Below are 15,977 nucleotides of genomic sequence, written 5' to 3' on the forward strand. Positions count from 1 at the left end.
CAAAACCAGCAACAGATATATCTGTTAGATTAACATGTTCCTTTTCAGTACCACATACCTGCACAAACAGCCACAAGAAACAACTGATGGGAACACTCACATTCAAAATGTTATGAAAATGATCCACTTCATATTTCAACAATGACATGATCCAAATAAAATGTGGCGGATATATCGCCACAGATAACAAACTACTAATTCAGTAGTTTGCCAGTTCCTCCTTCAAATATATTGCTTAATCCCATTGATACATACATACCTTCCTATAATATTAAAGGATAACAAATACATTGAAAATAGATTCAAATATATTGAAAATAAAATCTCTAGGTGAGATGAACGGCATAGAAATTTAATAAATAAATAAATAAATAAAGAAGCTTGTATAATCCAATTTTCTGTCAACCCATATCAAAGGCACCAAGCAGAATTGAATCAAGAAGCCAATATTTGTAAGACAAATTATCCAGGATAAAACAAAATGCTAGATGAAAAACTCAGATTCGTCTAGGAAATCATAAAGTTGCAACTTATTTGGGAATAAGCTGTAATAACTTAATTATAGTTTACATCTAAGTAGACATGAGTAGTTCTTCTGTTAGTGGCTTATGTTGGGTGCTTTAAGCTTGTAATATGTACTAAGAAGACCTTGCAGGTTGAAGTCTTTCTTTTGTTCAATTTTTGAGAAAACTTTATGTGCAGTCTTCAATAAATGGGAAACTTTTTCTGCATTTTTGACATGAATTGCTGTCCGTTCAATTAGACACACATTTGTCCACATAAGTGGACAAATACCAACATTGTAAATCATAGGATAATTATTCACTAATCACATTAATACATTATAAATGTAATCATCTATAACAAAAAAGCATATATGAAAACTAAATCAGCAAATTCTTAAAAAGTTTTTTTTATAAGTTTGATAATATTGACCATAATAAAGTAAAAAAATACATACATAAACAGATGACATAATATAATAGTGATCTAGGGTTTTGTCTGGATATATTTTTTCAGATGCGGTAATAAGGCAACAAATCTTCAAAGGTAGAAGAATAAAAATATGATGCCTAACATTTATCCATTCAAATATTTTGGCAATGTTATCTAGTTTAATAATGAAAAGATTATAAGAAACTGCAGCAAACATCAAGATCTCAGTCTAGATTGAGATCATCATATAATGCATCACAATATTTATGAAGGTTTTATAAAGGATGCTACTCTATTTCACATTTATTCACAGTCATTTAATCTTATTTCATACTGAGATTGGGTTCCTATATATTATGGTTTGCAGACCACAATAGTCAGAAATTGTAGAACACACCTGGAGACAACCTAAAGTTGGAGAAAGCTATTCTAGAGGTATTGAGAAACCAACATGCTCTGGTATCATGTGATAGGTTCCAGTTAGTGTGATTTCTCTGTCATGGAATGTGTCATTTAGAACAACCTAAGATACAGACATCTCAACCCTTTTGGCCGTGTAGCTGACTATGAGCTATGATACAGCTCTTCCAACAGACACGAGCCAGGATGTGGAATTCTGCTGTGATTGCCATTTTATTTATATTGATAATGTAATAATTTAAGAGGAAAGCTATGGCAAACCTAGACAGCATATTAAAAAGAAGTGACATCAGCTTGCTGACAAAGGTCCATCTAGTCAAAGCTATGGCTTTTCTAGTAGTAATGTATAGCTGTGAAGACTTGGACCATAAGGAAGTCTGAGTGCCAAAAAAAATTGATGCTTTCGAATTGTAGTGTTGGAGAAGACTTTTGAGAGTCCCTTGGACTGCAAGGAGGTCAAATCAGGAAAGGAAATCAACCCTGAGTGTTCTTTAGAGGGACAGATACTGAAGCTGAAACTCAAATAGCTTGGCCACTTAATGAGAAGAGAGGACTCATTGGAAAAGACCCTGATGTTTGGAAAAATTGAAGGCAAAATGAGAGGCAGACAAGAAAGGATGATATGGTTAGACTGTCATTGAATGTGAATTTGGATAAACTCCAGGAGACAGTGGAGGACAGGGGGAGCCTGGCATGCTGTGGTCCATTGGGTTGTGAAGAGTCGGACACAACTTAGTGACTGAACTACAACATTAAATGTAATTTGATTTAATGGGTTTTTTTGTACTGATTTTTTTTATAGTTTTCTGTGTTTTTATTTCTGTGTGCTACCTATAATTCCCCTGGGTAGATGAACAGTTATGTACATTTGTTAAATTAAAAAATATATATAAACCAAAATCGAACACCACCCCTTAGCGTAATTTTAAAATCCTGTTACAAACTGATCCGTGCTGCTAAAGCTATAGATTTTAAGGAAGCAACTGGAACTCTTTGCCTTCAGAAAATGTAACATGGAAGGTTAAAGTACAAATTTGGCACGGGCCAGAATTTCACCCAAATTCATAAAATATTTTCTAAGGCATATCAGCGGTATCACAGTGTATCATATTGGAAGACACAAAATTAAGGTGAGCTGCTCCAGAGCTTATAAAAAGCTTTAAAAGTATTTTAAGTGTCAGCAATATGCAAAGAAATTGAGATATTTGCTAAATCTTAAATTACCAACTATCATCAAATTGCTACTTGTATGTCTGTGAAAACAGTATTTACAAGCTACTACTGAATCGGCCAAAAGCAGCAGAAGAGCTTCAGTACCAACATAAAAAAGCAATTTAACAAATAAATTTTATTTCTTTCCTAGTGAAACTAAGTTAACAGAATAAATCTGAAAGAACATCACTATGTTTGAGACATTTTTTTCCAATCTCCATATTGTTAGCAATACTTCAGGAATGCTTGAGAATAAAGAGTTTTTCATTTATTATTATTAGCTGAAGAATGCTGGGTACAAAGTTACTGCCTCCCAAGTTCCTAAAACTGGTCCTACTTTATTAGAGCATTTTTTCCTATAAGAATTCGAGTCCAGTCCAGGCTCTAAGCATCCTCCGAAATCTGAATAGAATCATATTTTAAAAAGCCCTTTTTTTCTGTCTACCACAGCTCCAGCTGGGTAAGTTGTAAACATCTTGTCGAGGTACTCAATGAACTGAAGTTGGATTGTGAACGGGGGTAAAATGAAATAACATTGCATTACAACACCACCCTTCGGGTTGTTCGAATCCAACCTCACTTGATGGATCGGGGCTGCTTTTCAAACAAGCGCAAATGACCTTAAAAAGAAGCTTTTCTTTAAAAAAAAAAAAAAAAGATGGTGGGAACGGGAGCACAGGGGAAGGGAGGGATCTTTTTTGCACTCCAGGTCTTAGTAAACCTGAAGCCAGCAGATGGCCCCCGATCTCTCTCCGTAGTTGGCTGCTAGATTCTGCAATTCGTGGGAACGAAGGAGGGACCAAAGGGAGAGCCGCCAGTGTCCTTTATATGCACGTTCCGGCTCCCTGCCTGGTTTGTGCGCATGGAATCTGTGAGCTAACGCCGGGCTGGCGAAGGGTAAGAAATCTCCTTCTGCCTAGACGAGCTTTCTCGCCCCAACTCCAGCCTTTCTCGGGCGGGCGCTCAGACCGCGGCTGCCTCTCGCGAGGGGAAGGAGGAGGCCGTCGCTTGGCTGGAGCGGGCTGCGTGGGTGCCCGAAGGGAAGCCCCCCGACCCGGGCTGGGGTCCGCCAGAACCAGGAATGCCGCCTCCACCCACGCCTTCCGCTTGCACTTCAGGCCGGGAGGTGGCTGCGTGAGGCTGGAGGGGAGCCGGGCAGGAGAGAGGGAAGCTTGTCTGCGGCCAGGAAGGAGGAAAGAGGAAAAAGCGAAAGCGAGAAGCGCAGACGCAGCAGGGAAAAAAAGGAGAGCCGAGCCGAGCCGAGCCGAGCGAAGGCGGTCTGGGCTGCGGTCTTTTCCCCTCGCGAAGCCTTGCTCCGCCTGCAGCTGAGATGAAGAGGCGTCGTGCAGCAATAATCTTGTAACTCTCCCTCGGCTTTCCGATCTTTTTAAATCCCCCCCCTCCTTCTCCTCCTCGGAAAGCGGCGGGGAGACCAGCACCAGCAGGATTGCGGGGCCCTTTTCCTCCCCCTCTTTTCTAAACAGCTGATCGGAATCCGTTCGCCTCGCCGGAGGCGGGGGCACCTAGGGAAGGTGAGGGCGGAGAGCGGGAAACGCGAGCGATTGTCACCAGCAAGCAACACGTTCGCCTCCCGGCTCGCGCTCCAAAGAGGGAAGGCAAAGCCTCCAGCAAGGATGACCGAAGAGAGCGCGGACGTTCCCAAAGAGTTGCTGGGTAAGCATGTGCGCTTCCTCTCTCTCTTTTTTCCCCCCTTAGGGGGAACGAGGGGCACCGGAGCGCGGGAGATTGGAAGAGGGGGGGGGAGGAAGGAGGAGAAGCCGTTTCCCGACAGAAGCCATCCCGAGGTGAGGGATGAAATGTCCCCGTCCCTCAGCTAGCCCCGCAGTCTGTTATCCTTTGCGTGAAATGCTCTACGGGGACGGAAGGCGTGGCGGGAAAGATAAGGGCTGGCTGTAGCTGAGGCGCCCTTTGGCTCCTCTGTTCCTGGAAGAGATTTGCTTGGGGAGGGGGTGGGGGAGACGCGGGCAAAGGGAGGTTGCGCAGCCTTTGCAAAAGCCTCGGTAATAAAATAGGCAAATGGAGCGGAACGCTTGGCGTCTGTAAGGAAACTAAGTGTAACCGCTGTGGACCCCTCGAGGCGGTGCTGAAGGCGGCTCGCTCCTCCGGGCCGAGGTTTCCTTTTCTTTCACGTTTGAATGGCGACGAGCCAGAGGGAGAAAAGTGACAGCCCTGGGGCTCACGTTTGCCCCCCCACCCCCAGGGGCTTTCCATTGGTTCCAGTCCTTGGTGATATCTTTCTCTTCCTTTCCCGCCTCAGTGGAATGGCTTTGGGGGCTTTCTCCCACATAAGACGCGGGCAGAGGTTTTTCTTAACTAAGGAACCCTTCGATGTACTTCTCCCGCTGGGCAAATCATGGATTTAGGGCAACTGGTTGCAATGCTTCAGGGGGTGTAAAGGCCAAGAAGGAAGATTGTCAAAGCATCTGTTGCTAGTCCCACTGTGGAGGGGATCATTTTGTTATGAAAAGGAATTGCTGATGGGCAGATCCGGTGTTCTGGGCTGTTTTCACCCTGCTTAATTAAAGCAACGTTTCCTCTGTTATTTAAAAAGGATCCACTGCATTCAAACCTTTTGAGAAGGCACGCTTTGCTTATTGTAGGCTTGCATATGCTTTCCTGTAGTCCAAAATCAGGGCAGCTGGTGCATATATGATGTTGCCAAAATAATTAAGTATGCATCATGTCTTTTCCTGTACTGATTACTGTAATTTACTTTCATATTGTTTGTTGCGCTTCTTGTTATGCCAAATTCTAAGAATGCTTGTCGAGCAGATTAAAACCACGCTGAAGTCTGAGTCATAAAAATACATTGATTTTGCATTGCCTGCTCAAATAGGTGCACAGGCTAAATATTTCAGAAGGGTGCTCTGATTGTCTCGCTCATTTCTATGTTTACTTGGGGAAAGAAATCTCACTGATTCAGTGGAGCTTTCACACAAGCAGATATGTACAGTATAGGTTTTCAAACATTGTGAAAGGATGGCTGTTCACCTTCCAAATGCAGCACATTATTTTGCCTAGGTATTTGCTATTTTTCTTCCTTTTCCACTTGTGTAATACTTGTGCTAATAGATATAGAACATGGTAGTAGAGTGAAGGCACAGTTTAATTTATTCCAGTTCACAGTAAACAGAACAGTGCCCAGGAAATGGACTGAATTTTGATTGTGCAGGCATGCATGCAGCAGAACTTGGGGGCAATTTTCTTAGCATCCAACTGTGCCAGTGTGTAGTGTGGTCCATTTACTTCCTCGTAGACCTTTGTGGAAGCTATTACAAATCATCATATGGTTATGCACAGATTGTTGTTTTAGAACATATCAAAATGTGACAGTGTAACATAAAACTGAGCTTAACATAAAACTGTGTTATTAGTTGAGCAATACATTGCTAAATCATTCTGTAAGCAGATTTGCTCAAAATATCTCAAGAACGCTGAATGGGTATAATGAATAGATGATGCTAAATAAGAGCTTCATTGAAAATCTGGTAGTACATATGTAGTTAATTAAATACACAATAAATGGATCAGATGGGAAAACATGTTTTTTTATAAATGTATCAGATGGGGAAAAAACCATTTCCAAGTGAATGTGTGAACTTGCTTTGAATATTGTGGAAAAGTTACTTTATATATATTGTAATTGGATTTAAACTCATTCAGAATAATTGAGTGGAGAAGAACTTGGAGTAGAAGTAATTATATATTCATTAGATTCTTAGACCATTGTAATCATGTCAATAGTTTACAAGGAAAACATCCACATTACAATAATCTAATGATAATAAATACAGTGATAACAGTCCCAAAAGTGCTTTTTCAAGAGGCAACTGGACTTTCTGGTTTTTCTTCAGTTGCCTCTTGAAAAAGCACATTTGAAAGGACAACCCTGGTCTGGATGACTGAGAATCTCCATAAACAAGTAGCCAAAGAGATTCACTGTCAACAAGATTGGACTCAGAAAAGAAATGTGCTGGGTTCATATACAAGGGACTTACAACACACAGCTTACAGGGTCACAACCAAAGTACCTTCAACAATCATCATCACACTTCCAGCCTTTATGCTGCCAGCCATTGAATTAAACTATTGAAGGATCTGACACCTATCCTCATTTCAGTCTTGCAAGAGCTTCTCTCCATGATTTTATTTTTATAAATTAGGGACGGGCCTGTTTGAGATGTTTGCCCAACTTAAGTTTCTTGGAATGGGCTCAAGCCACACATGTTTGAGCATTGCCTTGATAGTAGCTCTTCCTTTTGCTTCAAGGCCATTCCTTGTACACTACCACATCTGCTCTTTATCAACATTGAAGTTGTGACCTTAAAGAACTGGTGTTCTTATGGAACAGTGGAATAATGATTTGAGGCCAAATAATACCTTGATCAAAGAATGATCCTGGAATGCTAGAAGGTGGTACTTATACCAAATTGATCATCACCATTCCCCAGAATTGTTAATCTAATGCCTTCATAAAGTCTCTCTGCAATCTGCCATCACCAGCACCTCCAATTCAGCTACTCATCCTTGCCTACCACTTGCCCTGTCTGCTAAGACATACACTCCAAAATAATGATATCTTTGTACCATTCAGTACCCATGTCTCTTCTGCATTCACCTTTAATCCTTATTCCTTTCTCAACAACCCTTCCAAAGTTCCATAATCACCTCTTCTCCATTTTTTCCATTTCCCCTCTTTGCTATTCCCCACTTCACTTTCTTGTACAATCTTCCATAATTCCATTCACTATTCTACCCACCTGTCCTTTTCTCCATATTCTTTTTTGCCTCTTTCTGTACTTCTTAATGACCTCTTATCCTGCCATCTAGACTCCAAGGAGTCCCCTGTTCTGCTTTACCTTCCACATTTATCAACATATTCCTCTGCTTCTGCTAGCTTCCAACTTCCCAATCTTAAGAGGACCACATTGGCTAGGACAGATGGAACTTCTCTCTATCTCTCCCTCTCCTGGCATTTCCCCACCTTCTAGGTCATCCATTATCTCTATTCAGTATTCCTGCCAGCTTCCAGCCCTCTTTCCTGTCCTCCAGATAGATAGAAACTGCCAGGCCATCACTGCTTTTGTCTCTCTTTTCCTTCTCCCCAGGAAGGCCTCTAAACATCACACAACTACACATCCTATCTATATAACAAAAGCAAATCCAAAGATGCATGCTTTGTATTGCACAAATTCCCTAGACAGCAGACCACCAGACTCCATCTTTAAAAAAACAAAACAAAAAAACGTTAGATTTCCACCTTTATTTTTTTATATAAATAACTCAAGGCAGCAAACTTACTTAATACTCCTTCCTCCTCCTATTTTCCCCACAACAACAACCTAGTGAGACAAGATGGTCTAAGAGATAATTATTGGCTCAAAGTCATCTAGCCATCTTTCATTCATAAGACATGACTAGAATAGTTTCCTGGTTTTTAACCTGGTTCTTTAACCACTAGACCAGGGGTGTCAAACTCAAGGCCTGGGGGCTGGATCCGGCTTGTGGGGTGCTTAGATCTGGCCCACAGGGCTGCCCTAGAAACAGCGAAGAACTGGCCCGCGATGCCTTTGCCAGCAAAAATGGAACATGGGCGACCCACCCAAGCTCCATTTTCACTGGCAGAGGGTTGCAGGAGGCCATTGAAGCCAAAAACGGAGCTCGGGAGCCCATTTTTGTTGGCAGAGCACTCGGGCCACCATAGGCACCCCCAACATGAATGAAGTTGAGCTGGCCACGCCCACCCCAGCCATGCCTATCCCCGAGGTCAAACACAATGATGAATGTGGCCCTCAATGAAATCGAGTTTCACACCCCTGCACTAGATCAAACCAGTTCTATTAGAATAGTTAGGGCTTGTTTTGGTGTTTTGCTACACTATTGTATTATTATTGTATTTTATTTGTTTATTTCATTTTATTTATATCTTATTTCATGAGATATATATTTACTTATTTATTCATTTGTTTATTAAATTTCTGTGCCACCCACCTCTCCTGCAAGGTGACTGAGCAGCTTACGAATTAGTACACGTGATTTATCCTTGGATAAGATGACAAACTTGTTCATATAGATTTGACCATAGTCACTTGCATTATAATGTAAATAGGAGGACAAAAAAAATCAAATGCTTCAGGGCAGGCAGAGTACAACACTATTGCACAAGTGAAGATGAATGATGTAACTTCTTTCATCTGCTAAATAGCTAGCCTGTGCAAGAAATCCCCACTCCCTAAGTCTGAGTTTTAAATATAGTTCTGCCTATGACCTCTAGTGTACTTCTTATGCAGAGAGGGAGCAAGAAAGAAAGAAAGAAAAATGCATGAAAAGTCTTTGAGAAGGAAGTTGTTTGTGACCTGTGACAGATGGTATTAGAATTGAATGAAAATTTGGCATCCAACTTATAACAGCAGTTTGAGTAATAGTTCTGTGAAGCCCATTTTGGAATGGCAGCTTTTCATGCTCTTGGCTCAGTATTTGGAATACTTAAAATACAAAAATATTAACAGGGGAAAATTATTGTGGTTAGAGTCCAGCAGTGTAATCTGTTTTGTGCATAGTTCAAGGACAACTATGTTGATAGGCCACAAGTCAGAGATTTGATTGCTAGAGGGAGTGTCATTACATATTTTGGCGATCCCATTTTAATTCTGTCGGAGAAAAATATTTGAAATTATTGTATTCTTATGTGTGGGTGGGAGGGACAGTTTAAAAAGGTAACGGTTGTTTCTCAAAAATTACATTTATGTATACAGTGAAAATGACTGTTATGTAGAATATCTGAATATAAATGAGATCAAACATTTAGTCATATAAAAAGTGCACCCTATTTTTTTTAACTAATATGGGCATATCAATAATTTATACTAGTCCAAACAGTATGTGAATGATGATGTAATTTTAAAAGACTATGAAAAATTGTTTTTGCAATAATTTGTTCAGCAAAATAATTAACAGATATGCCATTTCCTTCTCCGGAAAATGAAAGTATGCCCTCGGCTGAAGTACCTGGTATTGCCCCCTTTGGCAGAAAGAATCCCAATTGCCTACCAGTCCCTGATAGACATTTTGAGGAATATGTTCCCACTCCTCCAGGCAGACTTTTCCAGCTGCACAATGTTTGAGGGGTTTCTTGCATGTACATCCCATTTCAAATCACCCTGCAGGATCTCAGTGGATCTCTTTTTTCCCCCCAGTCATTTCTCAGTGGATTTATTGAAATGTTTAGGATCATTGTCAAGTTGCAAGGTCCACTTTCAGTTCAGTTTCAATCTTTTGATAGTAGGTCTCATATCATCCTGAAGCACCCTCTGGTACAGTAAATGATTTATAGTGGGTGCTGTGATGATGAGTGGCCCAGGTCCTGATGCAGCAAAGCAGTCCCAAACCAGGCTTTCTTTACAATACAGGTAGTTCTCGACCTATAACCACAATTGAGCCCAAAATTTCTTTTGCTAAGTGAGTTTTGCCCCCATTTGAAGGCCTTTCTTGCCACAGTTAAGTGAATCACTTCAGTGGTTAAGTTAGTAACATGGTTGCTAAATGAATCTGGCTTCTCCATTGACTTCATTTGTCAGAAGGTCACAAAATGTGATCATGTGACCTCGGGACACTGCAGACATCATAAATATGAGTCAGTTGCCAAGTGTCTGAATTTTGATTACGTGATTCATTAAACAAACTGTTCTAAGTTGAGGACTACCTGTATCAGATATCAAGCTCTTCTAGTGAAATGCTTTCTTTACAATTTTCACTAAATGTCTTCTGTCACTGTGGCCAAATAACTCTTATCGTTGCCTCACTTGTGCAAAACATTTTGATCTCGAAGTCCTGATCTTTGCCTAGGTGATCAGGAGCAAAATTTAATTTTGCCCTGATGTTCTTTCTGGAGAGCAATTCTTCCTGCATATCTATCACAGATAGCTCTTCCCATGAGTAATGTCAAAGTTCATGAGTGCAGGATTACAAAAAACCCTGCACAAAGTAGATTTATGCGATAAAATTCTGGAGTTCTTAGAGACTTATTTGTATATTTTATTTGTTTATTTATTTGTATTCTATCTTTATTTTTTAAAATTATTTTATTCTTTATTATTTTTACAAACACATCTTCTTCCTCCTATTTTCCTCACAACGACAACCCGTGAGAGAGGGTGACTGGCCCAAAGTCACCCAGCTGGCTTTCATGGATAAGGCAGGACTGGAATTCATGGTCTCCTGCTTTTTAGCCTAGTGCTTTAACCATTAGATCAAACTGGCTGTCATATTTCAGCGTCATTTGTTGTGCTCTCTGGCTTGCTGGGATGGCCTGGACAAGTTGGCAATTGTTTGAAATCTTCTCCACTTGTAGAAGATTTTCTAGATAGTGGAATCATTGGTGCTCAATTGTTTGGCAATCTTTTAAAATTCATTTCCAGGCATATGGATGTCTATAATCTTCTTTCTGAAGGTTGTAGACACCTATAAGCAATTTCAGTCTAGAAATGGTGATACCACACATTTCAACCACAAGCAAATCAAACAAATAGTTTTATAGATTCTTCCCAGATTCTCCCTAACAATATTTTAAACATTTACACCTGTGCATCTGATTCTAATCTTAGGTTATCTGAGGTAATGCTAAATGTAAGCATGTACTTTTTTCATATTCCAAATTTGCAGTGATATTTATTTAAATTACACAGTGGACTACAAAATGAAAATGGTGTGTGGTATTTGATATATTCCTCTATCTATAGTGTTGAAATGAAGATAAAATATCTCTCTGTTGAAACAGTAAAAAATTTAAATGGGTGTACTTGTTTATAGTATGTAGCAGTGATGGCTAACCTTTTCTGGACCGAGTGCCCAAAGCGCGCACGCATGCCCAAACCCCCCAAATGCAATGCGCCCCACCCACTCCCCACGCACGCGGCCCCCCACATGCCCCCTGCACATGCACAGCAGAGACCCGACGACCAGCTGGTCAGCGGGAGGCGCATACACATGGGCGACAGAAGTGAGCTGGCGCAACGGCTCACGTGCCCACAGAGAGGCATGCCATAGATTCGCCATCCCAGGTATATAGTATACAGGAAATTCTCAGCCTTCCAGGTTATCCTAAAGGTGCTTTTTTTCCCAAGAGGCACCTGGACTTTATTTTTTCTTTGAAGACATTTCTTCAGATCTGAAGAAACTTCTTGGATGAGAAGTGAAACGTCTTCAAGGAAAAACCAGAAAGTTCAGTTGCCTCTTGAAAAAAGCACCTTTGGGACATGGGGTATACTTATTTGTTCACATGACCAGTAAGGGGCCAAGTATCTTATAAGGATTTTGATTTGGTTTACTATTTCTTCTTCTTCTTCTTCTTCTTCTTCTTCTTCTTCTTCTTCTTCTTCTTCTTCTTCTTCTTCTTCTTCTTCTTCTTCTTCTTCTTATTATTATTATTATTATTATTATTATTATTATTATTTATTAAATTTATATGCCGCCCCTCTCCGGAGACTCAGGGCGGCTGAGTCTTCTTAGTCTTTACAGTCAACCTATAAACACAGGGGAGCTTGATTTACTTTTTAAAATAGAGTTCATGTAATACTTCACTTTGGAGCTGTTAATAAGAGAGGAAGAGTGTCATTTATTTATGTTGAAGAATTTTTACTTGGGGATAAAATAATAATATAAATATATAATTCTTTCAGATCCTGAACACTGAAAGTATTTTATGTTCTCTACTATTTCAGAAAGCGTCAAGGATGTGATTGGAAGGAAGATAAAGATTTCTGTGAAAAAGAAAGTTAAGCTTGAAGTTAAGAGTGACAAAGTAGATAATAAAATATTGGTAAGTACATTCCATTTTATCTTCAAACAATTTGTTTCTTGGTTTAATCTCCCCCTCCCCCCATAAATGAAAATAATTTAAATACTTGTTCTCTTCTAAATTTTGTTTCTTTTATACAAGAAAAATTGCATAAGCATTTCTGGACACAGTATTAATGTGATTGGGTGAAAAATTGAATATAGATTGTATCCAAGTAAGAAACCTGATTTTTCCAGTCAAGTGAAGAAACATTATCATACAAACATTATCCAAAAGAGACAGTTGTTGTAGGTTTCTTAGGGTAAAATTATAATTACAGTACTTGTAGACACCAACAATATTATCACAGTGTGCTTGAGATGCTATTATTATAGAATATAAAAGTGGTTGTTTTGCATTTTATATCCATAAATTTTGTAGAATAAGACCTTTTGAATGAGCCATAATTTGTTGTTCTATATGTGTCTGTGAATCTGGGGGGAAGAAAGCGAGATAAGATCTAAAACAGTGCTGGAATTTAGAGAAGACAGAAACTATCAGTCTCTGGCCTTAATAATACCTGTTCCAGGACTCTGCACTGTAATTTTGAAAAACCTTTCTTCTATTCCACTTTGGAAAAGTGGGGAGGAAAAGACAGCAAAGCAGATGTTATACTCGTAGTCCTTGACTTACAACCATTTGTTTAACAACAGCTCAGAGTTACAATGACAGTAAAAATAATGACTTACAACTGATTCTCACTCTTACAACCGTCACAGCATGACCTTGGTCACAGGATCAAAATTGGGGCTCTTGGCAACCAGCATGTATTTATGATGGTTGCAGCATCTTGCAGTTATGTAATGGCCATTTGTGACCTTCCAAGCCAGCTTCTGACAAGCCAATTTAATGGGAGAAACCAGATTAACTAAACGACTGCAAAATTCATTTAACTACAGTGATTCTCTTTACAACCACAGCAAAGGGGTCATAAAATCAGGCATGACTCACTTAACAAACACCATGTTTAACAACAGAAATTTTGGTCCCAGTTGTGATTATATGTAAAGGACTACTTGTAGTATAGTATAAGAGTATTCTGATTAATTGTTATTGTTTGAGTAATCATAGTTGACTGAATTTATCATTGTTGCTATATTTATAAAAACAAAGCCATAAAAGATTATTTGCAAATTAAGGTGATTTCACGCCTTGTTTTACTGTGGCTAAGGGTTATATTGTGGGTTAACAAATTATGATTGAAATGAAGCATGACTTAACATGAGAAATGAATCCAGCTGGAGATATTTGCTTGAGAAAAATCAAATAGTTACCTCATCTGCAAATCTGTAACTGTTTTGATTTTTGTTTTGGACATTTAAGGTAATTGTCGAGTAGCAATAGTAACTACAAACATCTTGCTTCTTTAAATGATCAATTATTACTTTTCTTAAGGATTACAGTGCAACTTTCTGTGTCGCTGACATTTGTTTGTTTATTCTATTTCTATGGCTGCTCAACTCAGCTGATTCTCAAACCTCCAAATACTTAACTACCACAAAGCATAATCACTTAACAGCGTAATCTAGTGTAATCCAATTATTTAAGATTACTGACATACTTCGAAGTGTTGGCTTTCTTATGGCTTGATGCAAATGAGTATAATTTTATAGACTTTAATGCAAAATGGAGATAACTATAAAATGTTCTGTTTGAAATACAAATCTAGAAGATGGTTCTCTCAATTCATAATTTATTTAAAAACAATAATCCATATAATTAAGACCATTATTACTACTGAACAAACTAGTCATAGGGCGTTGACTATTGTAATGCTATTAATTTGATATGGTAAACAGCTCCATAACAGAAGCACCAAAATTGACTTGAGTTAAACTTGACTTGAGATTGTAATACGAATAGTGCAGGCCAAAGATCTTTAACACAATCTTCCCCTTTTTTATGTCATCTAGAACCTGGAAAAAATAACTCTCATGTCCTCCCACCATTTTAAAACAAATGTATGAAATGGTAGTATAAGCACCCAAACCTTTAAAATCCCAGGTCCACTTCATATGACTTATTTGGTTCATATCACAGTAACCTCTTCTGGGCGTTTCAAGTAATTTCTGCAGTTATAGCAATACCATAATACCTCTACCCCCTCAAAAGGAAAACTAATGTTATGTAAACAAATAAGTGCTCATTAGTTTATCGTCCATCTGTTTTCTTAACCTTCCAGTCAGAATACCTAGAAATTACTTGTTAATTTGCAAAGCTTTATTGAGAAATATTCAAGAATGACTGAATGATAATAAGCAGTTCAAACTGCAGGGCACAAATATTATAGCAATATATCTATATGCTTCAACCTGAATGTGGCTATAGTAATCTCTGAAGTGTATAGAGGCCGGTCTAATTTGAAGGGTAAAATATAATAATATGTGACTACAAAGGTGTGTATGTCTGTATCCTTTCTTTTTCATCCCATCTATGATACATGAAACCTGTATACTTAAGTGATGGGAGCAGGTTGTGTGAGTAAAAGCCAGGTGCTGTGTCCTGGACTTTCAAAAAATTAGATGGCCTATTTTTAAAGACAGGTGCCTGCTGTTTTTTTGTTATAGTGTAGTGCATTCTTTGTTACGAATGTTCTGTCAGGTTCCGGATTTCTGCGATGAAATAAGACTCCAAACGAGAAGTTTCTGTGTTGTAGAATTCTTTATCCTCAGCTCCGGCACGCTCCAACAAACACCTGTGAAGAATGAATTATTGTCAGCGCTTTTGCACAGTGCTTCCCACCACCTTTTAAAGTTACCCACCAATCCCATGACTCCACCCCATAGTCCCACCCTAATCCTAGCTACACTCCATCATCATAGGCAACTGACATGGCATACAAAGCTCCACCCTTTCAGCTCGGCGAGGGATCCAGGAAAAGTTTGACAATGTAATCTCCTTGGTTAGCCATTTCCGGGTCCCCCTCTCAGCTGGGCAGCGGAGTCGGCATTGGAGCCGCTGTGATGGTGGCTCCCACAGCGGCAGTGATCCCATTCAAAGCTTTAATGTTCTGGCAGCTACGGTGAGCAGGGTGGAATCAGCAGCGACAAGCACCCTGGACATGACGGCTGGTAAGCGGGGTTTTCCTTCCCCCCGCCCACCTGAATGACAACTCCGACACCTCGAGATTGACATGCTCTTTTATACCGACATGATTTATTTATTTAAACAGTTTATATATGATAGATGTTCTAAGAGGTATAACAAGCTTTTTCAAATTAAGTGTACTTTATTCATGACAACCTGCCTATTTAATGCAGCCTAATTTCCTATAATTATAATTATAACCCGCCCTCTGGAACGACCTCCCCCTAGAGATACGCACAATACCAGACCTCCGGACTTTTCGTCGGGCCCTGAAAACTCATTTATTTCACCTAGCCAGGCTGGCTTGATCCCATCCGTTTCGGTTTTAATTTGAAATTGGTTTTAATTGGGTTGTTTTAAATTGTGGGCCGAAATTATTTAATTACCTTTTAAATTGTTTTTTAAATTTTGTATGCTCTGTTTTATCTCTGCTGTTCACCGCCCTGAGTCCTGCTGGAGAAGGGCG

At 39.5% G+C, this 15,977-nt stretch overlaps 1 protein-coding gene across 4 annotated transcripts in view; it reads left to right on the forward strand.

Moving 5' to 3' along the window:
- Positions 1-3,104: 3,104 nt before the first annotated feature.
- CARMIL1 (capping protein regulator and myosin 1 linker 1) overlaps positions 3,105-15,977 on the forward strand; it is a 119,109-nt gene continuing 106,236 nt past the window's right edge. For all 4 annotated transcript variants that reach the window (XM_034429293.3, XM_060682073.2, XM_034429295.3 and 1 more), the window contains exons 1-2: positions 3,105-4,242; positions 12,309-12,406. In XM_034429293.3, coding sequence (XP_034285184.2) covers positions 4,203-4,242; positions 12,309-12,406 — 138 coding nt within the window. In that variant the 5' untranslated portion in view covers positions 3,105-4,202. The remainder of the gene's footprint in view (positions 4,243-12,308; positions 12,407-15,977) is intronic.

Source organism: Pantherophis guttatus, chromosome 3, assembly GCF_059756535.1.
Source record: "Pantherophis guttatus breed Tessera chromosome 3, ASM5975653v1, whole genome shotgun sequence".
Taxonomy (NCBI): domain Eukaryota; kingdom Metazoa; phylum Chordata; class Lepidosauria; order Squamata; family Colubridae; genus Pantherophis; species Pantherophis guttatus.